Here is a 26,583-nt window from a genome sequence, read left to right as displayed (position 1 = left end):
GCTGGACGAAATCAGTCGTGCCCGGCTACAGACCTCTCCTTCCCCCACAGGGCGTGCCTCCCTGTCCTGAAAACAAAAGCAAACAAGAGAAACCAAGCTGCTCACCGGTCACCATAGTCCAAAGGCAGAACCAACCTAAATGTCCATCCACAGCTGACCAGAGAAGCGAAATGTGATATATCCAAACAATGGAATATTTTTCAGCCCTAGAAAGGAAATGAAGTGCTAACACCCAATATGGAATAGATGAGCCTTAAAAACATGATGCTCCGTGAGACTAGCCAGACACAAGGCGGCCGTGTATTGTATGATTTGTGGGAAATATCTAGAAGAAGGCAAATCCATGAAGATGGAAAGCAGATTCATGGTTTGCCAGGAGCTAGAGGGAAGGGGGGACAGGGCTTCCTTTTCGGGTGAGAAAATATTCTGGAACCCAATAGCGGTGATGGCTGCCAGCTACTGGGAAGGTGCAGAAGGTCACTCATGGTGAATTATGGCTCTTCTACCACAATTTAAAAAAAAAAATTAACAAAAAACAAACTGTGGCTTTCCCTCTTCACGGATTCATTTCTCTCCACACAACCACTGCCAATATTTTCACATGTGTGGTTCACACTACCCACCTCCATTTTCTCAACCCTTGTTTTATCCATAAGCCCCTTAATTTGGTTTTTCACTCCAAAAAGTCTCTGCCTTCTGCACATGTATAAACAAAAGCATGGGGAACTATTCATAAAGTTCTCCACAAACACTCCTATTTTTACACAATCCAGTGGCCTTCCTTGGTGCCCTTAGAGCACCAGGTACAGTCTCCTCCTTGAAACACTCTTTGCCCCTGACCTCTAGGCCTGGTATCTTCAAGACCCTTCCTGGCCATCTTGACCTCGTGTGACCTTTCCAAGCTCTTATTCCTACTTGCCCAGTAGGAACATTCTGGGCTCCCTGTCCTGTATGGTGCCTTGTCCACTCGACCACTCTGGCTGGTACCTCAAGCCTCCTTGTTTCTTCCCACAAATTGGGGTCACGCTGCGTTTCTTTAGTGGATGGAGATGTAAGTTGGTAAATGCACCCTCGTTTTCTAAACAAAGGTGGTTCTTTCACAGAGAAGGAACACGGTTTCCTATTGCCACTGTCATGAATCACCGAATTTGGTGGAGGAAAACCACACATTTATCAGCCTCAAGTTCTGGTGATCAGACTCTCAAGTGGGTCTGTTGGGCCACATTCTTTCTAGAAGCTCCAGGGGAGAATCTGTTCCCTGGCCTTTTCTACCTTCCAGAGGCGGCCTGCATTCCTTGACTCATGGTGCTGGGCTCTGTCCTCAAAGCCAACAGCTTAACTTAATCATATCTGCAAAGTCCCCTTCGCTGTGTAAGGCACACAGTCACCCACAAGTTCTGGGCATTAGGGGATGGACATCAATGCATTTGGGGAGAGAGTTCTAAGTCAAGGACGAGTGAGGGAGGTTGAGACTCTGGAGAACACACAGTAAGGATCATGCAGATGTCGTGAGACTTCAGAAACCCGCAGTAAAAGGGTGGTGAGCTCCCAGTCACTGGGGCTGGTTTGCATGTGAATGTCCTCCCCACCCAGTCTGTCCCATCCCCAGGGATGCATCTTTGTCAGGACTCTACCCTTATATTTTAACGCAGGAGGAGCAGAAACCATGAACAAGTGTGCCTATCCACGGGTAAGGTGTACACAGACAGACATAACCTTTCACTGCATTTTCTTCCTGTAACTGGAAGCAAATGTTTTTGCGCTGAAATGTGCAAGTACGTAAAACACGGCAGCCACGCGGCCACGTTTCACCAGCAGCTCTGTTAGTCTTAGCTTTCGGGACAAAGGGCGATCCCCGCCCTCCCACGCCCTCTAGTGGCAGCCAGCATGACAACAGTGCCGCGTGGCAAGAACTGTTCTACACTAGGGCTGGGCCCAAGTTTTGGAACAGATTTTACATGCTTGCAAACATGCAGTGTTCTGGCCTGAGAAACTATTCACTTTAGGTGTTGGGCATTTGCCTTTTTTCTTTTTGTGATTTTTAGTAGTGCCGTGTAGTAAGCTCAGAAACTCAAGGAAGCAGTGGGCAGTCTGGTAAAAGAAAATGCCTGAAGTCCAGTGAAAAGACAACATATTAAAGAAACTGTGGTATAGTCTTATGGTGGGATGTTATGCAGCAACAACCCAGAACGAACCACAGCTATACACAGCAACATGGATTATTCTGTTTGAAAAACATTTAGTGTCAAGATGTTAGCTCTAGAAGATGACATAAATATGGTATCATTTCTATAGACTCAAAAAAAAAACTTAGGAACAGGTGTCTATGTAATTTCAGTATATATATACACACACACACACATACATGATATATCACTTTTTTAAGCAATGGAATGAAGACCACAAAATTTGGGGTCATTCTTGCCTTTGGCACGAGGAGGCAGCAAGAGAGGAAGGTAAGGGAGAGAGAGCAGCATCAGTCCTGTCTCAGGGAAAGGCTCATGTGTATTCATGGTATTATAATGTCTACAACTTACATGGATGTTATATTGTTCCGAATATCAAATATTATCATTAAAGTATAATTACGGAATATGCGTAAGTTAGTAGATTGATAGATTAATAACTAATTGATGGACAGTCAGACAGACAGGCCACCAACCCAGGGGTGGGTTGTTCAGAAGAGAACACAAGGTCTTCTCAGCTCCATTCCTGTCTGAAGTGCCGAAAGTCTATAGTTTGGAGCATAAGGATAGAGATATGAATCCTAGTCTGGGTGATCTGATGAGTTTCCCAATTTTACTGAAGTGCAAACTCCTGGAGCACGCTTCAGACATGAGAAGACGTAGTTAGTCCCTTCCCCTGTGTGTGGAGGCCCAACTGTGGGCCTGTGGCAGGGCCTCAGAAAGGAAGAATTCGAGAATTTTATCCCACCCCTCGGACACCACCTGACCTTGGAAATGAATGATTTTCATGTATTACTTACTAATGCATTCATACTTTTTTCCACCCCAATCGTAGGAGACTAAATGTCAAGAGGCACTTGGCCGAGTTCACCCCACCCCCGCCCCACTCCATCCTGTCGCTGGCTTGTTTCTGAGGCTCCATCCTTCCACAGAGCCCAGCTGCTTCTCTGGACATCGGCCCTGACCTTTGTTTCCAAAGACGGGCCTGCCAGTCTCTCCCCTCGTGACCAGAGCCCGGTCTCTGGCCGGCAGCTCCGGAGTCGGAACCATCAGGCACTGGGAGCCACGTTGCCCGCGGACTCGCGTGTGTCACACACCTCATGCCGCCTGATGGGGCGCTCCCCCCTTCGCGGTCTCCCTGCCTGATAACAGCTGCCATGTTCACTCCAGAAAGAGAAATGTAATATGGGTAAACAAAATCAAGAAAATTAAAACCTCCTGGAGTCCCCTCGCACGGCAATACCACACGTGTATCAGCATATAATTATGACGTCTCACATGGTACCTTCCGCACCTATTTAACCCTATAGTTTTGGGGTTTTTTTTAAGACAATTAGCAATAAAAGGTAAATTTTCAGGTTGCTAAATACTCTTTTATAATACGATCCTAATAAACTGCATAATATTCCATTTACTCCAGTTACTATGGTTGCGTTAAAAACAACTTAACTGGTATAAAAATACAATCACCCTCCCATACAGCTCCTACCTCAGGACCTTTGCACTCGTTCCCTCTGCCCTAGAAGCTCTTTAACCAGATACGATTCACAACCTCACCTCCTAGGCTTTGCTCAAAATCCTCAGTCAAGTCTTCGCTTGCCTGAATTATTACAACCTGGCCCTCCTGCCCACCCTTACACCCCTTCATCCCTCTTCTACTTTAGTTTCCTTGAACATGGTTCACCATGTAACATTATGTGGGGTAGCAATTTATTTTCTGACTCACTCACTAGCACATGACAGTTTGCGGTGTTTTCTTCCACAAATGCCTAGAAATACTGGCAAATAAAGGCACTCAGTAAATGTTCGTCGAAAGGATGGATGATGGACAAACAGACATATATAATTTTATGAAAAGACTGGAAGAAAACAAGTAAAACAGAGTGAGTTTAATTTCTGGGTGATGGATTTATAAGGGATTTAGGTTTTCTTCTTTATATGTTTCCTATATTTTCAGTTTTCAATAGCATGTATCACTTTTAAAATCGGGGTGGGTATCTAGCTGAAAAGGACTATAAATAACCATATTTGGGAATGGTCAGGAAAGAAATAGACAAAGAGGAAGAGATAGAAAAAAAGAAACAGAGAGGAAAAAAAAGACCAAAGCAGAGAAGAGACAAAAAGAGAGGCAGAGAGAGATCAAGAGATAGAGACACAGAGGTAGGGAAGAAAAAAGTAAAGAGGGGGCACCTGGGTGGCTCAGTGGGTTAAATCTTCTGCTTTCAGCTCAGGTCATGATCTCAGGGTCCTGGGATCGAGCCCCACATCGGGCTCTCTGCTTGTCAGGGAGCCTGCTTCCTCCTCCTCTCTCTCTGCCTCTCTGCCTACTTGTGATCTTTGTCTGTCAAATAAATAAAATCTTTAAAAAATATAAAATAAAATTCAAATTGTTAAAAAAAAAGTAAAGAAACAAAGAGAAATAGAGGCAGACAGAAACTTCCAGCTATCTTGGAAGTCTTAATTTATATTCAAATAATCATGACATAGGCCAGGGAAAGTTATGAGAAATATTACTCACTAATCATTCTTTCTCTGTTTGTTTGTTTTTTTTTAATCTAATGAAGCAAGAATGCTATTAGGTAACATTAATTAGTCCAGCTTAGTTTAATACATTTATAAACGAACCACATTTTCAAATCCTCAGTAACTCAGGCAGGATCTACAACCTAATCAAAGCTAATGAGGGTGGGGTTAAGAGAAACTGAACCGTGGGTGAAAATGATCAGAGTCAGAGTTTTCATGTGTTATCAAGGGGCTATAGGGACTCAAGGCTCTGCCATGGGAAATGGCGGTGAACATATACTTTTAATTATGCAAAGATAAAGGAGTCTAAATAATTTTTTAAATGGGGATGATGGAACTCACATTAAATGAGACTGTTATGGAGTCACATTAATTTAAAGGATTGTCAAAAACTATCAAATGCAAAAAATAATACATTATAGTAAAACATAATACTGAGGGCTTTTCACTTAAAGAGCATTGAGTTTTAAGTCATGTAGGGCTCACCTAAGGGCTACTGTTCCCAAACCCAGACAGCTTGACCCCTGGTTTTCAGTCCATGTTTTGACTCAATAAATCTGCTTGGGTATAAGGAGACTATGTTACTCATGAAAGGAATATGCAGCCAGAAACAGGTCTAACCATTGATTGCCCTTGTCAATGAAGCCAGTGGGCCATGAAATGCATTTCCTGTTTGGTTTGATTTTTAATGCTTCAGGAAATGTATCCTTGGGTTGAAGGATCCACGTCAATTTCAAGACAAGATTTTTCTCTTGAATTCACATTCTGGACATGGGCTGCGCTTCAGTTTGACAGACTCCCAAGACACAAAGACAGCCCCTAAATGTCTAGCAGGAGGCATTTTCAAAAACCCGTCAATAATTTTCTGTGTAGGTGCACCACTCATGGCAAAAATAGAAGCCGTAGGTTTCTCTGCATCATTGTCCACACTAGCTTTAAAAACTGCTTAGAGTCCTTTGCTCCATTCTGGTCTTAAAACTGGTCTGATTTTCAAAACACAACTTTAAAAAATGAAAACAACAGATTGGAATCTGGATGAAGAACTCAGAGAAACTTTCAGACCAAGTCTCAGCAGCTCTGGCTGAGAGCTGGCCATCCATCAGTCACTGAATGGGGCTGTTCTTTCCCGACAGAGGGGAAGAAAGGGGCTTTGACTCTCCATTGTGCAATACAGGACTGCAGAATAATGCTCAATTATTATTTTGGGGGGGAAAAAAAGGAATAAAAGCCTGTTTGGATTTTTATTTTGGCAGGGCAGATATCTCAATAGTGTTTCGCTCCCAGGCCAGCGCAGACATCTTCAGCCAAAGACTTACTCAAGTTCAGATACACTTATCCTAAAATTCAGCAAATTCTGATTTTAAGGGAATATTTTTTTCTAGAAATAAATCAATTTTTTCCCCACTTAATTCAAACAAAAGTATCCTTCACAGCAAAATTTTCTTTTAAAACTCAGGGAGATGTGGATCCCCCTGTCTATAAGTTCTGCCTGAAATTAAATTGAAAAAAAAAATCCAGGTTTCAAATATAATGCCTTACGAGAAAGGGACAAGGGCAAGGTTACGAAACACACGTCACAAGATGACTTTAGCACACATTCAAAAATGCTCAAACTGTAAAATGGACTTGTTTCATTGCACAAGTCAAAAATCATTGCTGTGCCTAGCAGCAGAGAAAATACTTTTTTAAGATACCATGTGACAATGCAAGGCTTTTTACTTAGTAATTCACCGGGTCAATGTAATTTTGATGAGTAAGGATGATTCATAAATACTGAAAGCGCAGTTTTTGCACCAAATTCTATTCCTCAGAGGAGACAATTTAGCAAATGCTAGATGACTTTTCGCTTTGAACAGAGACATAATGTCATGCTCAAGGATTTAATTAATTACACAGCCCCTACTTAAATGTTCCGTTTGTTCTGGGCATACAAGCCAGGGCAAGCTCAGGACTCGGGTTTTACAACCAGAGATTCTTGGCTCCTTTTCCCCTGGAAAAAAAAAAAAAAATAGAACCAGCTAGAATGCTCTGACTGGCAGTTATCAGGAAGCTGGCAAGGCAGAAGGGCATTTTGTCCCACAAAGTGGGATCACACAGCTATTTCTCCTGAGAGCAGGTGAACACCCCCCACCATTGGACCAAAATAGAGGCAAAAAGCTCACAACTCTTGCTAATCCCTGCTGGCTTTCTGTTCAAACCAGAAACGCTGACTGTTAATTCTCTGCTATGTCTCCGAAGTCAACTCCAGGTAAGGCAAAATAGATGTAACGTCCTCCCGAATCACTGGAAAGCCACTCCCGATTCCCGTGAAGGGCCCTCTGCTAGAGGCGTCGAGATCCCAGGGATGGATACCGGTTCGAAAACCCCAGTGGGGGCGCCTGGGTGGCTCAGTGGGTTAAAGCCTCTGCCTTCGGCTCAGGTCGTGATCCCAGGGTCCTGGGATCGAGCCTCACATCGGGCTCTCTGCTCTTCAGGGAGCCTGCTTCCTCCTCTCTCTCTGCCTGCCTCTCTGCCTAGTTGTAATTTCTCTCTGTCAAATAAATAAAATATTTAAAAAAAAAAAAAAAAAAAGAAAACCCCAGTGATCTCAGCCATAATTTCCAAACTCTTTCACTGCCATGAAAAAAACACCAATGTTTTCTATAAATTGGCACTGAACGATAAAACAAGATTTTTGATGAGAATTTTGAGGAGACTAGCTCATCAGGCTATAACGTACCCAACTATTAAAGAGGTCTGTAAAGAAATTTTGAATGATCAGGATAGATGCAAGTGAAGTTATTTCTGTCTAATTTATTTAGGAAAACCTGGTCAAAATGAAAACAATTTTCTGTTTTTAAAAGGCAGTGTGCACAATGTCTCCTTTGTTAACACAGGATTTTACTCAGCTGCCACAGTCACGTGCAGAAATAAAAAGCTCTTAGGACACTAAGGGTCAGATTGCATTTCAATAATCGGAATGAGCCCTAAGAGATGGTAATTTGGCTCAGCTGATAGCCTGCTCTGGATACACCCTGTCCAGGTCGTAGAGTTAGTGACTTATTGTTTATTAAAGAAATAGGTCGAGCATAAGCCCTTCTCAGAACTTACCCACTGTGAACCACAGTTTCACAAAATCAACTTTCCACATACAAAAACAGATATATGAGTAGCGTTTGGTTAAAATTACCCAACTTTGGGGCACCTGGGTGGCTCAGTAGGTTAAAGCCTCTGCCTTCGGCTCAGGTCATGGTCTCAGGATCCTGGGATCCAGCCCTGCATTGGGCTCTCTGCTCAGCAGGGATCCTGCTTCCCTTTCTCTCTCTCTGCCTGCCTCTCTGCCTACTTGTGATCTCTGTCAAATAAATAAATAAAATCTTAAAAAAAAATTACCCAACTTCTATTACTAACGACATCACAAATTAGATGCTGGCTTTATTGTTATTTGCCAGTAAAACCCACGTGAACTTTACAAATAGCCTTTAAATGCCCGGAGAAACTACACACATAATGTACAGCACCGTCTTCGTGCTAAATGTTGAGGGAAATACCTATGTATCCATTTGTCCAACCTTCGGAAACTCCTTCCATGTCTTGGCTGTTGTGAATAATGCTGCAGGATATCTGGGGCAGGCATCTGTTTGGGGCCGTGATGTCCTTTCCTTCGGCTGCATACCCAGCAGTGGGATGGCTGGATCATGGGGCAGTTCTATTTTTAAGTTTTTAGGAACCTCCATCCTGTTTTGCATAGTGACCACACCAATTTACATTCCCACCAAAAGCGCACAGGGTTCTCTTGGCAAGGAGCTCCTTTTTAATTTAAAAGCTTTCCAATGGCATTACGAAGACAGAGTGGTCCATTATTTGCTTCACCTTTTTACAGTGAACATAATGATCTTTAAATGAGGCAATTAAAGCCCCACAGAGAGAAGGCCTGGCTCATTCTGAGATTGAGACAGGGCAAACCAGCCATGGAAGCGGATAGACCCAAATCCGACAACGCTCACATGAGCAAGACAGCACCTTTCTGCCTCAGAAGCTCCTCTCTGACAACACTGTATTTTGTCCTTCAAATAAAGTGGTTTTGAACTTGTCAGTATGAAAAACACAAGCACTGCCCCGTACCAGACACCAAGAATCACCGTAAGCAACACACCGAATCAAAGAAATTAGAGGAATAACTATTGTCATTTCACAACTCTGTGATGAAGAGAGAACAGAATACAATTACACAGGAGAAACTGCGGGAACTCAGCCATCAGAAAGAATGAAAATTTGCCATTGGCAATGACATGGATGGAGCTAGAGAGTATTATGTTAAGTGAAATAAGGCAATCAGAGAAAGACAGGTATCCTGATCTCACTCAAATGTGGGATTTAAGGAATAAAATAGATGAACATGGGAGGGGGAATAAAAAAAGAAAGGGAGGCAAACCATAAGAGACTCCTAACTATGGAGTTAAGGGAGGTGGGTGGGGGATGGGCTAGATGGATGATGGGTCTCTAGGGCACTAGTTGTTTTTTGTTTTTTTTTTAATATTTTATTTATTTGACAGAGAGAAATCACAACTAGGCGGAGAGGCATGCAGAGAGAGAGGAGGAAGCAGGCTCCCTGCGGAGCAGAGATCCTGATATGGGGCTTGATCCCAGGACCCTGGGATCATGACCTGAGCCGAAGGCAGAGGCTTTAACCCACTGAGCCACCCAGGCGCCCCAGGGCACTAGTTTTTTGTTTTTTTTTTTTAAAGATTTTATTTATTTATTTGACAGAGAGAGATCACAAGTAGATAGGCAGGCAGAGAGAGAGGGAAGCAGGCTCCCTGCTGAGCAGAGAGCCCTATGCGGGACTCGATCCCAGGATCCCGAGATCATGACCTGAGCCGAAGGCAGCGGCTTAACCCACTGAGCCACCCAGGCGCCCATTGATGAGCACTTATATTCAAGTGAAAAATCCCTACATTCTACTCCTGAAACCAATATCACACTAAATGTTAACTAGCTAGAATTTAAATAAAAATCTGGGAGGAAAAAAAAAGCAGTGAGAAAAATACCAGAAAGTATCCTTTCTACAGCAGATTAAATCCCTTTTAAACAGTCACTGATCAAACAAAAATGTAATGAGACAATTAAAGGAAAGAAACAGGAATGATTCTTTGATCCCACTTTTAATCACCAGCTAGGTTCTGATCCCAATTCCGACATGGGTGGGTGGGGGCGGCAGGCAGGAGGGGGACTTTCTCCACACCACCTAGATCTTCTAGGTCACCAGCTGAGCGTTCTACAACTCAACTTGATTTTGACATTATCTATCTGGACGAAGATAGTGTCAGAGCCCACAGGTTAAGGTTCTGGCACACAAGAGTGTCCCCTCCCCCACTTCAGATGCCAAGTGCAACCCAGCTATCACCTGTGCTTCTGGCTCCATAGCTCAGGGGTTAGAGCACTGGTCTTGTATCACCTGTGCTTCTGACCAACCTGCTGCTGGATTGGAGGTTCCAATAATCCCCTCCCTTGTGTTCCATTCATTGGCTCCAGCAGCTCCCAGAACTCAAACATTGTACTTACTAGATTACAGGTTTTTTACAAAAGATGTTTCCTACATCAGAAACACCCAGCAAGAAGAGAAGCATAGGACAAGGTGAAGGGACAGAGTGGGGAGCTTCTGTGCCCTCCCTCAGCATGCTGCTCCCACACAGATCGCATGTCCAACCACCTGGAAGCTCTCCAAACTCTGTCCTTTTGGGTTTTTATGGAAGCTTCATTCCACAGGCACACTCGATTAAATTATTGGCCATTGGTGATTGATTCAACCTCCAGCCCCTCTCCCTTCCCCAGAGAAGGGGAGCAGGACTGAAAGTTCCAACTCTCCAACCACAAGGTTGGTTTCCCTGCCAGCCAGCTCCTGTCCTTTGGTGCAGTAGAAAGGCCACCTCATTAACACAACAAAAGACAACTTTCTCTCGACAATTAGGAAATTGCAACAGTTTTAGTGACTCTCAAACTTGGGAACAAAGGCCAAATCTATATTCTTATTATGAATCACAATACCTCAAACACACTAATACCTCAAATTGCATTACAGACTTTTTAAGGGCTGGAGAGGATATTTGAAATGATTCTCTCTCTCACCTCCTCAGCAGATGAGAAGAACTGAGGCCAAGAGTGAAAGGTACCCTATGGGACAGGGACCAGGATGAACCTGAATACATATCTAGGTAATTGTGAAGTGAATGAGACCCTCCCTTAAAATGACAGGTTACTTCCAGAGCACCTGTGTGGCGCAGTTGGTTATGTGACTGACTCTTGGTGTTGGCTCAGGTTGTAATCTTAGGGTTGTGAAACTGAGCCCTGCACTAGGCTCCTCACTCAGCAGGAGTCTGCTGGAGTTTTCTCTCCCTGCCTTCTGCCTGCCCCTCCCCCGCCGTCCTGCGCACACTCTCTGCCCCTCTCTCTCTCACTGAGATAAATACATCTTAAAAAAAAAAAAAAAAAAAGGTTATTTCCATTATAATGCCTTCTCCGGAGGCACATGAGCACTTTACCAAAGTGGTGAAATATTATAATCTTAAAAAAGCCTTATTATACAGAGCTACTCACTCCCTGACCAAACCCAGTGTTGGCAAAGTGAGCTGCTAGGTCCTGCTCACTATTTTATTTTTTCCAAATGATTATCAAACACCCAAACAGCTTCTAAACAGGCAACTTGTGTTAGAAGGGCTTGGGCAGCAAGGACTCTGGAAAAAGCAGGCAGTTGCTTCCTTCACCAGTCAAAATAAGTACCAGTAAATCACAAAGTGCCTTTTAAAATTCCCTTGAAATTATACTAGATCCCTGGGTCACATCGTCCCCCTAACCAAAATTAAGGAGCAAGCTCAATTTCTTCATTTGCCCAGGAGGCTTAGACACACACCCAAGGAGATCTGGTGTGTCTGCGGTGGGCAGGACTCGAACCCAAACCCCGTACTGCCAGCCAGGCCAGCCAGGGGTGGTTTGTGCCTAGAGGAGGCTACATGCCACAGGGGCATCATCATTAGCCAATTTCAAATCATTCTCTCTAATTCTGTTCTTTTATTATTATGTTACATTAGTCACCATACAGTACATCATTAGTTATTGATGTTGTGTTCCATGACTCATTGTTGGCATATAACACCAAGTGCACCATGTAATACATGTCCTCAATACCCACCACCGGGCTCATCCATCCCCCCACCACCCTCCCTCTAAACCCTCAGTTTGATTCCCAGAGTCCACAGTCTTTCATGGTTCATCTCCCACTCTGATTCCCGCCCGCTTCATTTTCCCCTCCCTTCTCCTAAAGTCCTCTGTGCTATTCCTTATGCTCCACATATAAGTGAAACCATATGCTATTTGTCTTTCCCTGTTGGACTTATTTCACTCAGCATAATCTCCTCCAGTCCCATTCCTGTTGATACAAAAGTTGGGTGTTCGTCCTTTCTGATGGAGGCACAATATTCCATTGTGTATATGGACCATATCTTCTGTATCCATTCGTCTGTTGAAGGACATCTCAGCTCCTTCCACAGTTCGGCTATTGTGGCCATTGCTGCTATGAACACTGGGGTGCACATGGCCCTTCTTTTCACTACATCTATGTCTTTGGGGTAAATCCCCAGTAGTGCAATCGCTGGGTCATAGGATAGCTCTATTTTTAACTTTTCTGATCCTGTACTTATCCACAGCCTTCTGGTCTTAATTTGATTTGCCAAGCAGATTCCCCTGCTTAAAAGAACCAACTTGGTGAAACGCGACAAACATTACTCTGGCCGGGTGGTCAAGGTGAACACCGTAAGTGATAAATCGCATCAATGGGAAGTACCCTGGATGCGGTGTGATGACAGCGCACTTTACCCAAACCCACCACCGCACGCGATTCTCAAAGGGCCCTACAGTATGTCTGACCAGTACTCCTCCAAACTGTCAACGTCAACAAAAATAAGAAAACTCAAGGAGCCCAAGAAGGTAAGTCTATGAAATGCACTGTGGAATCCTGGATGGGATCCTAGAACCAAAAAGGACATGAGGCGAAAACTAGGGAAATCTGTACATAGCATGGATTTCAGCTAATAAGAAGATATTGATTACGGGCTCATTAATGACGACAACGTACGGTGGTAATGTAACATTACTACATGAAGAGAAGAAAGGTAGGGGATGTAGTCTCTGTATATGGAAACTCTGTACTCTCGATTTCTCTATAAATCTCAACTGTTCTAAAACATAAAGTCAATTTTAAAGGAGAGAACGAATTGATGGATTTGAATCCATTGGACGTCTTGGAAGCTCAGTCACCTACCTTCCTCTTAGGTGATAACACTGAGAAAAAAAACAAGTTCCTTACCTTTCGCTGAGGCTTCTCCACAACTGTGCACCTGTAACAAGGACAGACCAAAAGCAAGACATTAACGGAGGTGTTTTTCTCTTGAGGCATTTCTCAACTTAGAAATATTCCGAGCTATTTAACATGAAATGCTTAGGGGTGGCTGGGTGGCTCAGTCGGTTAAACATCTGCCTTCATCTCAGGTCATGATCCCAGGGTCCTGGGATCGAGTCCTGCATGGGTCTCCTTTCCCTTTCCTTCTGCCTCTCCCCCACGCTCGTGTTTGTGCGCTCGCTCTCTCTCATAAATAAAATCTAAAAAAAAAAAAAAGCTGAGCTATTTAAATGCTAGGAACTATCAGACCATTCAGTGGATACCTTTGGCACCATAGATAATGCAAGTGATTAGTCCATGAATATTTGAGATCCTGTTACATGCAAAACACCCGGAGAGGTGCCGTCAAAGACAGGGCCCTACATCACACATGGTCCTGCCTCGGGGACTCAACTGGTCAGCAGGGCACTCCTGGCAAACTCTCAGGTCCACGTGAACTGGGGCAGGTGGTGTAGGAACTACCCAAAGAGCCCAAACCATGAGAGTTCAGGGAAGACAGAAAATCACGCTGCTCAGGGAAGCACCAATAACCAAGGCAGCATTTCAGGTGGGCTTTAAAACGGTACAGACAAAAGAACTAAGACAACTGCTACCTGAGACAGGAGATTTTTATCTATTCATTCTTTAGGGATTTCGAGCTTACATCTAGGCTCAAATGAAATCAAGAGAAAAAAAAATGTATACTTAGGTAAAGCATCTGCTTTCTTGGCTGGCTTGCTTTCTTCATCGCGCTGTATCTTAGTATCACAGCCCCAGCTGTCTGCCTTAATGAGGTGCAGTACTAGAAATGGCCTCCAGGTGGTTTCCGCATTTTCCCACGAAATGAAGGCCCACGATGGTGTCCATTTTGTTCTGCACCATCCCCTAGCAAAGATCTATGCAATAAATTCCTAAAATTGAGTCCCAGGACCAAAAAAAAAGTGTTTTTCAAAATTGTTTGTGTTCTTTCATCAGACTATTAGAAGAATTGTTCAGTTGGTCTAGCTTCCCTTTTTGCCTTGGCTGCCAGTAAGCCCAGGGGTGAATCTGTCGCTCAGTTACAGTCACCCAATTAGAATCATGTTCCTCTATGACACCTTTTTAAAAGAGTCTCATTTTTTACGATCCCTGTAAGCTTTTGGGGTTAGATGGCATATATTTGGGGTTAGATGACATGTCAAACAAAGCACTAAACAATTCAAAAGAATCGTGAGGCCTCGAGCTGACGTTGGAGAGTGGGATAAAGTCAAGCATGAACAACCCACCCCATGTCATAGGACATTTCTCAGCGAACACTGGCTCCAAGAGTGAGAAAGCAGATAACACTGTGGGGTGTCTGCACTGAAAGCTGCGAGCAGGTTCCCTGGGAGCATGGGGCTGGCAGGACAGGGCTTAAACGGGCAGTGCAGGTTTCACGGGAGGAAGGGATGAAGAGACAGAGATGGAAACGCTCCACAGGTGGCCGCGTGGGGACCCGCTGAGCCCTCCTCCCGCCGCACAGGGTGGTACCCGAATAGGATATTAAAGGGAGCCAGTGGCGGAAGTTCCGGGCTCTTCCGTAATGAGAGAGAAGGGGGAGGCGATTGAGGACCAGCCTAGGGCTGCAGAGAAGTTCCCCAGGGCCTGGAGGAAGAGGAAGCAAGCCCTCAAGGCAGGCACCAGGAAGACGGAGCAAGAAAGCCACCGCAGCTGAAGGCTGCTCACCCTGCTTCTGGTAGGTTCCACAAAGACTAATGCACCTGAAGGGATCGCCACTCTTGGGCTCACCTACGTCCTAGGAAGCATCTGAGATGGCATTAACGATTACGATGCGGGGGGCGCCTCGGGGGCTCAGTCGGTGAAGTGCCTGCCTTTGGCTCAGGTTGTGATCTCGGGGTCCTAGGATTCCGCACAGCGGGGTCCTGGGCTGGCAAGTCTGCAGAGGCGGCTACCGCCAGCTCCGCGCGGGGCTCAAATGGGCCTTTGTCTGCAACGACTCCACCGAAGGAGGCCTGGGCAGCCCCTGTTCCTTCAGCCCCAGGCGCCGGGAAAGCACGGCCCCAAATCCCGGTTCTCCTGGTCTCTTGGGGCAGGAGCAATGCTGTCCTCAGAGCAAGGCCACCCCATTAAAACCCTGACGGAAAGCTTGGCCAGGCCACAGGACGGCCCTGCAGGATGGGGCGTGAGCGCTCCCTGGGCCAGGGAGGCGGGGGGTGTGTCCGGAAGGCACTAGAAGCTCTGCACTGAGGCGGGCTGCGCACAGAAAGGCGCCCCACACGGACTGCCCGAGGAGCGAGCAAACCCGCATTACCCCCGCCGTTCAGGCTCTGCACCAGCGCTGAACCGCGCAGACGGTCACAGCGCCTGAGTCACTTCCGTTCCATGCTCTAAGGGCGGCCCTCACACAACTGTGTGGTTGTGGGTTGTCGGTCTCTGCCATTTCACGGGATAAGGTGACTGAGTGACTTGTGGGCCTTTCTGCCCGGAACCCTGCAAAATCCTGTTTTCTATGGAAAAAGTGAGGTACCATGTGGGATTCAGTCAAGGATCAGGAGATGGGAGGACTGTCCTGGGTCATCCAGGTAGGCCCCAAATGCGATCACAAGTATCCCTGCGAGAGGGAGGCGGAGGGAGGTCTGGTGAGGACAGGAGAGGAGAGGGGCCGTGAGCACCGAACCAGGGAGTGGACTGATGAGGCGACAACCGCCCGAGGCTGGGAGAGGCAAGGAAAGCTTCCCTAGAGCCTCGGGAAGGGACACAGCCCTGCCAGCGCCTTGATTTTGGCCCCATGGCACTGATTTTGCACGATGGGCTTCCAGAAGAGTGACAGACGAGACTTCTGTTGTTCTGAGCCACACGCTGATGAGGATTTGTTACCGTAGCCCCAGGACACTGACACGGCCCATGACAGGTGTCCTCTGTGGCTGGGAAGTGGCGTGAATGAGCTCAAGGACTAGACCCTTTGGGCTCGTATTCTCCCAACTCTCCCAGCTTAGTCTGGTAAAGGACTGACCCTTTGTAAGCAGAGGGGTCCCGCCCTTTAGGAACATGGAAGTCCCATGTTCCCAAGAACATCAAGCCAACGAGGCAAGGCTGAGAACGAACTCTGTGTGAGCAGCCAGGAGCGAGAAGAGAGCAGCGGCAAAGTTTTCCAGCTCTGCCCTCGCTTTCCATGCTTGCCTTCTCCTTGCAACGTGTGCCCAGATGGGACCCAGTTTGATGCAGCACGGACGCCACTGAGATGCTCATTGACAATGGCTGCTGGCAGAACTTTTGAGCAGTCCTTTTCTTCTAGGATTCCCCTGGGGAAGGCCCTGGAGGGTGAAAACGTGACAAAGTCTAGTGGAGAAAAACGGGCTCTCCTCTATTCATCAGGACTCAGGGCGGAACCAGGGCATCGCCACGCGTGGATTGGACCGGCCCCGGGCAAAACCCCACGGCGTGAGAGGCTCCCCCTCCAGGCAGCCTTACTACATCTGTGGTGAATGGAAAACAGCGGGGCAGGTGCCTGATAGGGTTAAGAGTAGGGGAGTGGGTGGGGTGCCGGGGTGGCTCAGTCTGTTAAGCATCTGACTCTTGATTTTGGCTCAAGTCATGATCTCAGGATCCTGGGATCGAGCCCCGCATTGGGATCCACGCTCAGTGGGGAGGCTACTGGAGGATTTTCCCCTCTCCCTCTACCTCCCTCACAACCCACTCGCATTCTCTCTCTGTCTCTCTTTCTCTCAAATCAATAAATCTTAAAAATAAAAGTTACGGAGCTGGGTGACCGTTCTCTGAAACAGAAAATGGGGGGGGGGGGGGACAGGGGAGGGGACAGAGGGAACAACGCGTCCAAGAGCACGATCTTCATCTAGAGATTCATGAAAAGCAGTCACTGCACACAAACGCATTGGTCTCCTAACCAAACCTCCCGTTTCGTGCTGCCCCCTTCCAGGAGACTGACTTCCTCACATAAATTCTTCAAATTAACAAGTTTTTTGGTCACCTTCCCAGATCACTGGAATGAAGAAATTCCCTTCAAACCTTGAAACGCAGCGATGTAAAACCATCTTTCTTAAAAATGGTTTGCATATGATTTGCTCTAAAAACTGTAAAGACTTAAAAGAAAAACCAGAGCTCAAGCTCACTGTAGAACACAAGGATGGTAAGTCAGTCACAGCTTCTGTCCGCGGCCTCAGGGCTGGCCTTAGGGAGAACGAGGTGCTTCCGGCGAGACAGGCCCCGGGGTCCCTGCCAGGGCACGAACTTGGGGAAGACCCCCTGTGGGCCCCACACAACATTATGGTTCCATGTGGGGGTTACACTTAATGAAATCAAATGTCTCACTGTAACTTCCTCCTCTTCCCTGTTTTTGATCGAATCTATCTTATCACTCAATTATTCCAAGGAGGCAATTTTGCTCGTTCATGAAAACTGACTCAAACGTCGATAGAAGAGGCCTCTCCAAGTGCGGAAAAGCTTGACTCTGATTTATAATACAAATTACTCAGAAAACACCTGAAGCAGATTTCAAAAGTTATTCAATTTCTCACCTCTAAACAATGTTGAAAATTAGTTCATTGTTCACCATTGTGAACTCATTTGTTAAAATGTACATAACTATTACTTGTTCTTTGGCTTTTGTTTCTAAGTCATTTCTACCCCCAACACTGGGCTTGAACTCATGACCCTGAGATCAAGAGTCATACCTCTACTGACTGAGCCCCAACTAGTAAGCCCTGAATTGTTCTTTCTCCACTGAGGCACAGAAAGTTTTTACATAAATGAGGCCATCTTCCAGTGGTCCAAGTTTCGTCATGTGGGTTGTAATAAATATTTCATTGTTATCCTCGCTGCAGCCTACTCACACATCAAAATGATATTTAAGAAGTGCTTAGAGCCAGAGAAACCAGCACACACAAGCCTTTCGCCCAGGAGCAATAGCCATGACTAGAGACAACATCAGGTAAATAATTAACAAGCAATAAATATTTACCAAATAAATGAATATTCAATAAACAATAATATCAAAGTCAGTGCCTACATAACCTGTTACTTCATTCCCTTTTAAAACTACTTGGTTAACATGCCTACACAAAGATCAGACGTTCAGGGTCCAGAAAATTACTTCCTGTAAAAATGAATTCTCAGCTTTCTTACCTCGAGCTCTAGACAAAACCATATCCTTTATTATTTGCATGATAACACGCCCAAGTATCATGACAGAAATCAGGTGATACACTCTCCACGGCGTCAGCGCAAGGAACCTATAACAGCCAAAACAGACAAATCATTATTTCAATTGGAGGATTTTTATCCTTTTTTAGAAATTACGTTTACTGCAAGAGTGCCTGGGTGGCTCAGTCGGTTATGCATCTGCCTTCGGCTGGGGTCCTGATCCCAGACTCCTGGGATCATCCCTGCACGGCTCCCAGCCCTGCCCGATGCCCCATGCCCCACCACAACCCTCCCTCCTGGTCAGGCTCCCTGCTCAGCAGGGAGTCTGCTTCTCCCCTGCCACTGGTCCGACTCTCCCATTCTCCTTCACACGCCCTCTCTCGAATGAAGAAAAAAACAATTAGGTTTAGTTTCCCCATAGAAACAACAATCCCAATTTCAGTTTTCAGAATCACTCCAATGAGACCACATCAAAGTGATTTCACGGGCATCCAAGTCAGCAAAACAAAAAGTGCTTGAGCCACGTCCGCTTTTGTGCCAGGCTTTCTGCTCTAACCTCTAATTTGGGCAGAGGATTTGCTCTGCGGGGTGTGGCCCAGTGATCACTCTGCGAGCAGACGGGGATGGAACTGACTTGCAACCGAATCAGGAGGCCCCAGAAAGGCAGAGCTGCAGGGTTTTCCGACATGCAGAGAAGCTACCGCAGATGCCCCTCACTTTGTGTCCTCTGTGTTCTGCTTTACGCCACATTCATTTACTTAACGACTACCCGCCTTCGTCCAGGATCTCAAAAGCAGCAATTAAGGATCCAAGGTGCTCGCCTCTTCCTTAAGATCACGACTGGTCTATCTGGCCCCAAAGGGAAACAAAGAACTCTTTATCATGAACAGCACACAAACACGGCAGTTCGCTTTTATAATTGGGCCAATAAAGAAATGGAACGGCTATTCAGTCACCAGCTCTGAGGCTTCGTGCAGAGGGTGAAGCCTGTTCTATACAGGTTAATTGGCCAAACTGCCCATTAATATTAATTTCGATATAATCACAGAAACACTGACTTAACATATATGTCATTTAAAACTAGTTGCAAGGCACTGTAAGCTTTATAGAGAAAAACACATACTACAAAGAAAGAATCCTGACTTCCAGGAACTTATTTCCTCATCAGAGAGGAACACCCGCCAAGCTAACAAAATCCAAGACAATGAGCCTTACGTACTCTAATAAAACATGAGCAAAGAGCAAAGAGAAGCAAAGAAGGGGGATCGTTCACTCACTAATGAGGGAAGATTTCATGGACGTGGCCCTTTAACTTGGCCCAGCAGGATGGATGTAATTCGGAGTAAAACAGAGGCTGTTCCAGGTGGAGAATACAACATGTACAGAAGATCAGAGTTAGAGAAGGGGAAGGTGCGCCTGGGGCACACGGAGTGCTCTGGGGTGCCCCAGCAGAAGGAGGTGGGGTGGGTCAAGGAGAGATTTGGCAGAGAGAGAAGGTGTTGAGGGGACAGGCCAGGAGCACACTGTGGCAGGCCCTGAATGATGGGCTAGGGCATTTGTTCTCAATGTCACCAGCAATAGAGAGAAAGCCAAAGGTATAGGGTAGGAAAATGGAATGGCGGACGGTTAAGAAAAACGCCTGAAGGCAACTGAGAGGCCGAGGTGGGCCAGTGAGGAAGCGTGGCGGTCAGGACCTATTAGAAGGTTGTGCGATGTGTTTGGTGAGAAGTGGTGCATGGGAGACGCTGGTGGCAACCCAGGTCCAGCTCTGGTTCTAGTATTAGCTGCGTGTGACCTGGGTCAGGAAAATGCAGGTAGAACAAGACCACGTTTCTTCAACCCTGGTCGGCCACAGCCACAGGCTGCTGCCTGGAAAGCTTGTTAAAATGCAAATTTCCAGACTCCAGGTTCCTCCCCCAGATCCTCTGAAAAGGTGTTCTAATTATTAGTATTTACATTCAATGACCACTTCTTTGGAAAGTGTCTACATTGGGCCAGGCACTGCACTACCAAAAGGAAATAAACAGTGAATAAGAAGCACAGAGGGAAGGAGCAGACACACCAGAAAACCCCTAATGCCAACATCTATGCCTGTTAGTAATAATAATTCGTCTTCTGCTCCAGGATTGCAGCTCACTCTATTCTTTGACCTCATATAGGTTTGCATTAACTAAGGGTGTTTTGTGGTGTTTGTTTTCTTCTTGCTCACTTCCTCCTATCAGGCTAAGATCACTGTTTGCTGTTGTCCGTGGGTGCCAGGCTCGCTCAGTTCTCCCCAACTGACACTGACCTTGTAGTTTCCAAAATTTTTTAAAAATATTTTATTTAAAATATTAAAATATAAATATTTTTAATATAAATAAAATATAATATATAAATATATTATATATATAATATATAAAAATATAAATATTTTTAATAAAATTTAAAATTTTAAAATTTTAAATTTTATTTAAATTTAAATAAAAATAAATTTTTATTTAAAAATTTAAAATTGTTTTAATTCCTTAATGCCATCAGATATCCCAACAGCACGCACATTACCCAGTCACCTTCGGTACACACGTGCACATACACACGTGGACCAAAACAAGATGGGAAGGAGTCATGCACTGAAACTGATGCTGTGAGTTTGGAGCTTCCTGTAATTTATAGGTCTCCTGCTCTCTCTCTTTCTCTCTCTCTTGCTTGAAGTTCTTTGTGGAAGAAACAGACTCATTGTTCAGTAAAATTTTCCAGAGGTTGAGAATCAGTCATGGAATCCGGTGCTTTAGTTGAACATTTTCCTCCATGCCTTGAGCAGACTATAAAAACTGGTAGGTAGATCGAGGGACTTGGTCGGATTTAGGTTCAAAGTTCCAAGTACATGATAGGCGGTGGCGTGCGTTTCTGTCAGGTGACACGTACCGTCTGGGTGTCTGGTGTCTCTATTTCTGTGACATCAGCAGCCCCTGAGGACTACCTGACTTTCTGTTCCTCAGGAGATAAACAAGTGTGAGCGCCCTTCATTCCTGCTTCAGGTATTAGCTGGATCAGAGCTAAACAGAGCGGAGATCTTTAAAGATCTATCAAGAGGAAATCCCCCTGCTGATGTTTGGTACCCTGAGAGACGGACATCGCGAGAGGGCGGGATTAATACTCGATTCTATTTGCCAGCGGTCAAAGTCATAATGACTAAGCAGTGCCTTAGTATCCTTTAAAGGGAACTAAGTTGGTTTTCTTCATTCCTTTCTTTGGTCTTATTATGAACATATTTGACGGACTTCAGCGCACGGCAGTGTGATCCCTACCGACCCTCAAGTGTGCCGTCTTGGCTGGGAGCTTGTTTTGGCAGGATCCTGAGTCCTTTGGTACAAATTTCTTTCTCTCTTTTTTTTTAAGATTTTATGTATTTATTTGAGAGAGACAGAGAGAGAGAGCACAAGCAGAGGGAGGGTAAGAGGGAGAGGGAGAAGCAGACTCCACACTGAGCAGGGAGTCCAACACGGGGCTCGTGCCCAGAACCCTGGGATCATGACCTGAGCCAAAAGCAGACACTTAACCCACTGGGAGCCACCCAGGCGCCCCAGTTCATTTCTTTTTATGACTGAAAGATATTCTGTTGTTTGATGGACACTGTTGATTCATTCACCTACTGAAGGACATCTCGTTGGCTTCCTACTTAAGACAATTGTGATAAAATTGCTATTGTGGTCACAAGTTTTCAATTCTTTGAGAACAGCCTCTTTTTTTGTTTTTTGGGGGGTTTTTTGTTTGTTTTTTGAACAGGTCCATCAGCATGCCAGCTTATTTTGGATTTACAGGCAGTTAAAACCTCCATGGATTCTGTTTTTCAGATGCAACTTTTGACCCGAAACATGTCCTATTAGATTTGTCCTTGTCTGACACCGCCCAGCATTCAAAACTACGGACCTTAATGGTATCATCCATGCCATTTGTTTTCTTGTCCAGCTTCAGAGCTCGCACACGTCTGCTACCTGCGGTCACTGGTCCTCATCCACTCTACTGATCCAAGTTACCATGAGAGCTGGTGTCCTGTCACTCCCTGTTAGTGACTGCTCCCCAAGGGGACCTAGATTTATCCATCAGCACTTTACGAATATGATAGAGCAGTCGGCTCCCACATTGTCGTCCACATTATTCTATCTTTTCCACAAAGATATAATCAGAGATTTTCTTAAACATGTTGCTGAAACCTGACACATTCCTAAAGTCTAGGTGTTGTAAGTGTCGATCTGCTTGACCGATGCTGAGAATTACTTTGAGGTATGAAACGGTTCTCAGTTGCAGGACTAAAGACCATAAGAACCTGCCAAAGAGTATCACAGGGCACAGCTCGATCCGAGCCCCAGGGTGACCCCGCTGCTCTGCTCATTTCCAGAATTCACATGTGGTAAGCACATCTCCCGTAGTGGAGTCTTAAGGCAAAGATCAGAGGTGACCAGAGGATTCCTGAGTGCTCTGGGGCAAGAATTAAGAGATGGGCTGTGGTCAAAATGCAGGATGCCCAAGAAATCATGAGAAGCAGAGTGACAGAGTACAGACTTTGAAGAGTCTTACTCGGGGGGTATATCATTTTCCAGGTCCAGTGCAAGGTGAAAAGGCTGGGCATGGAGAAGTCAATACCCCCTTGCCACGAGTCTGTAAACCCGACCCATGACAAATGGGTCCCCAAGATATTTCAACCTCTACTCCAGGGCATATTTGGGACCTGGATCTAGGGTGGGTGCAGTGCCCATGACCGGTCGCCCCTAAACAGACTGTGGCATTCCCAGCTGGGGCAAGGGCAGTGACCACCTTATCTTGAGGCCGTGGAGCGCATGCCTGATGAGGACCCTCTTCACACTTGTGTTCAGGCCTTCGCATAAGGGGCAGATGGTCCCAGTGGAACACAAGCCTCCCGCTACTGATACAACCTGTCCACTTCCCTGGACAGAGGATCCTGGGCAGTTCTGCAGAGCAGCTGGGTGGGGAAGGGGGAGAAGCTGGGCAGGATGGCCGACAAGTGGCAGCAGAGGGTGCTGAGAACCCCTCACCACGAGCTGAAGCTCCACACCCCCAACGCTTGTTCCACTCTCCGTTTGGACTTCACTTACAAAATGCACATTCAAAGACCAAAGAATACAGAACTGCAAGGCAGCAATCCCCACGTGTGGGGCGTTCTGACACCAGGCTCCGTGTGACCATATGGGCCACTCGCCCATTTAACCAGTTCTACCTCACCATATCTTGGGGGGGGTCCCCAAAGCCAACCAATAAAGGCTTTTTTCTCCTTAAAATAATTTTTTTAACAGTTTTGAGGTCTTTTCTTTATATTTATCATGCCATGAATTCATAGGGAATGGGTTCCAGCAGTTCGGGCTCCTTTCCATTGGTTCTCACAAAATGTGCTTCTCTGGGTGGAGCAGGCTGACACTTGCACCTTTCTCTTTGGCTTCCTTCTTTTTCTGATCATTTTCCTTTACACGCTTCAGGAAGCTATCTCGGCTCTTTGAATGTTTAATATGCTCAATGCGCACATTAATTCTCTGGGCAAGAATCTTGCCCTTAACTTGTTTGTTTACAACAATGCCAACAGCATGCTGAGTAACACTGTAGACTCTCCCAGTTTTGCCATGGTAACATTTGTGGGGCATTCCCTCCTTTTGAACAGTGCCCATTCCCTTGATGTCCACAATATCACCTTTCTTGTAGATTCGCATGTATGTGGCCAAAGGAACAACTCCATGTTTTCTAAAAGGCCTAGAGAATATGTAACGGGTACCCCTCCTCTTTCCCTTTGTGTTAGTCATTTTGGCAAATTACTGGAAGATGGCGGTTCCGGCCGAAAGGAACTCCTTAAAATAATTTTAATTCAATAAAAAAGGCCACCAATACTTGCCTTTATCCAAATTAGCCTAAGGACCTGTGAGGACATCCGTGGATCCCAGAATGGAGAAATCACCACTGATCTCTAAGTCTCTGGCTATCAGAAACATCTTTCTATAGATTGATGGGCTTTTGTATATCTAATAAACAGGGGGGAAAACCTTAATCTTATTAAAATTAAAATATCATGCCTGATACAGGTATTTCCTTTAGCTGACATGGGATATAGTTTCTTTTTTTTTTTTTTTTAAAGATTTTATTCATTTATTTGACAGAGAGAGAGAGATCACAAGTAGGCAGAGAGGCAGGCAGAGAGAGAGGAGGAAGCAGGCTCCCTGCGGAGCAGAGAGCCCGATGCGGGGCTCAATCCCAGGACCCTGAGATCATGACCTGAGCAGAAGGCAGCGGCTTAATTCACTGAGCCACCCAGGCGCCCCTGGGATATAGTTTCTATCTGATAAGGGATATTCTGGATTTTGGAAACCAAGGCAAGCAAACATTATATATTACAACTACAATATATATAGACATATCATGATAAGTAAACATTGCAAATGACAATTCTATACTATATATATATACATATATATCTGTGTGTATGTGCATATATATAAATATAAATTATAAATACTATAAAATATAAATTTATATATGTAAATATTATAAATATATACAATTGTATTTATATGATAATAACCCCATTCGGTTTTTTAAAAGATTTTATTTATTCTTTTTTTTTTTAAGATTTTATTCATTTATTTGACAGACCACAAGGCAGAGAGATAGGAGGAAGCAGGCTCCCCACCGAGCAGAGAGCCCGATGCGGGGCTCGATCCCAGAATCCCAGGATAATGACCTGAGCCGAAGGCAGAGGCTTTAATCCACTGAGCCACCCAGGCGCCCCCAGGATTTTATTCATGTGACAGAGAGAGGGCACCAGCAAGGGGAGTGGGAACCAGGGGGAGAGGGAGACGCAGGGACCCCATGCAGGTTCAGGACCCAGGACCATGACTTGGGCCAAAGGCAGACGCATAACCAATTAAGCTACCCAGGCACCCCATACCCCATTTTCTTCATAAAGACATACTATATGGTTTAGCTGTTTTGGAAAGGTAAACTTTCAAATTACACAGTGCATTTTTCCTTCAGCAAACTGTATCCGATTCCTACACCTCAGTGTGATGACGGCTTTACAGAAAGCCCACACAGCCCCGTGACTCACGTTCAGCTTGTGACTGTCGGCACCCATGTGGGATTGCCAGCCAGGCTCACACAGCATCACTTCTGATTCATTTTTTGGTTGCCCAGATTGTTTTTTCTTGCTGTTTTCTTGCTACGTGCATTTTTCTTACTGTTTTCTAATTTTTCCTACACTTCTGCCTTTTATTCTCTGATTCGGCAATATTATTTTAAATTTTCACCTGGTTATCAAATAACCTATTGCCATAGCCCACTTGACCTTGGGGTGTTTTACCAGTTCTACTTGTAGGACTGGTCTCTACTTAGCTATCTGGGTCAGCTCAGAAATAAGAGTCAGTCCATATGTTCGGAGATCAAGGAGAGTGTAAGGACAACAGCTAGAGATCCGGAGAAAACCTAGAAGACTGTAAAGGGCCTATTGGTTAAAAAAAAAAAAAGGCAGAAGAGGCTATGGGATCTAAATTATGCCTACGAACTTTAAATAGAATATTTCCTATCAAATGATGGGCTCTGACTACCGTCCAGTTAGTGCGCACTCGCTGCTCTTTGCTAGGTGACATCGTGCTATCCAAGACTCTCAGGCAGCCCATCATTTTAGCTTTCTGTGCATAGATTGTTCTGGAACACCACTTTCCCTCGTCCCTTTATGGCCTGAAGCACCCCCCCATGCATGCAGGAGCCCGCTCAGCCTCGGCAGTGGGGGAAATCCCAGCACAATGGTCAGGCTGGTGGAGGGCGGGACAGGCCCTGGGCTCCGTGGACAGTGTGATGGCGAAGGAGGCAAAGGTATCAGAGCCACTTTCTGTGGTTCTGTGGGCACTACTCATAGCTAACTACAAATCCCTAAAAAAAAAAAAAAATTTTTTTTTTGCTTTACTAGTTGTGTATCCATTCAACAAGGAAAAGCTAACTGAATTTTCCATTTCTTCATGAGTGTTCAAGGCCAAATTAAAAGGCTCAACGAGCTCAACTGGTCATAAAGCAAATAAAAGGAAAACTCACAAAACAAACAAAAATCTTCCCTGGTTCTGGGGCCACCTGGGTGGTGCGACTGGTTAAGTGTCCGACTCGCGGTTTCAGCTCAGGTCTGACCTGGGGTCATGAGACTCATTGGGCTCTGGGCTCAGTGGGGAGTTCACTGGAGATTCTCTCTCTCTCTTGCCCTCTGCCCCCTCCTCTGTAAAACAAATAAGCCTCTAAAATAGACTTCTCTGGTTATGAACAAAAAGGATAATATTCAGTGTATCCCTCATG

At 45.3% G+C, this 26,583-nt stretch overlaps 1 protein-coding gene and 1 pseudogene across 4 annotated transcripts in view; both read right to left on the bottom strand.

Annotated features, from left to right (window-relative positions):
• RETREG1 (reticulophagy regulator 1) overlaps nucleotides 1-26,583 on the bottom strand; it is a 121,948-nt gene that overhangs the window by 71,976 nt on the left and 23,389 nt on the right. Inside the window, exons 1-3 of one of the 4 annotated variants that reach the window (XM_045999505.1) lie at nucleotides 19,035-19,092; nucleotides 18,244-18,350; nucleotides 13,051-13,081 (exon numbers count right to left, since the gene is read on the bottom strand). In XM_045999505.1, the coding sequence (XP_045855461.1) occupies nucleotides 13,051-13,081; nucleotides 18,244-18,304 (92 nt within the window). In that variant the 5' untranslated portion in view covers nucleotides 18,305-18,350; nucleotides 19,035-19,092. The other 3 variants (XM_045999503.1, XM_045999504.1, XM_045999502.1) reach the window with 3 other exon arrangements.
• Nucleotides 23,572-24,079, bottom strand: LOC123938265 (annotated as a pseudogene).

The sequence above is a fragment of the Meles meles genome, chromosome 3 (genome assembly GCF_922984935.1).
Source record: "Meles meles chromosome 3, mMelMel3.1 paternal haplotype, whole genome shotgun sequence".
Lineage (NCBI taxonomy): Eukaryota > Metazoa > Chordata > Mammalia > Carnivora > Mustelidae > Meles > Meles meles.
This window is presented reverse-complemented; position numbering and strand designations above follow the sequence as displayed.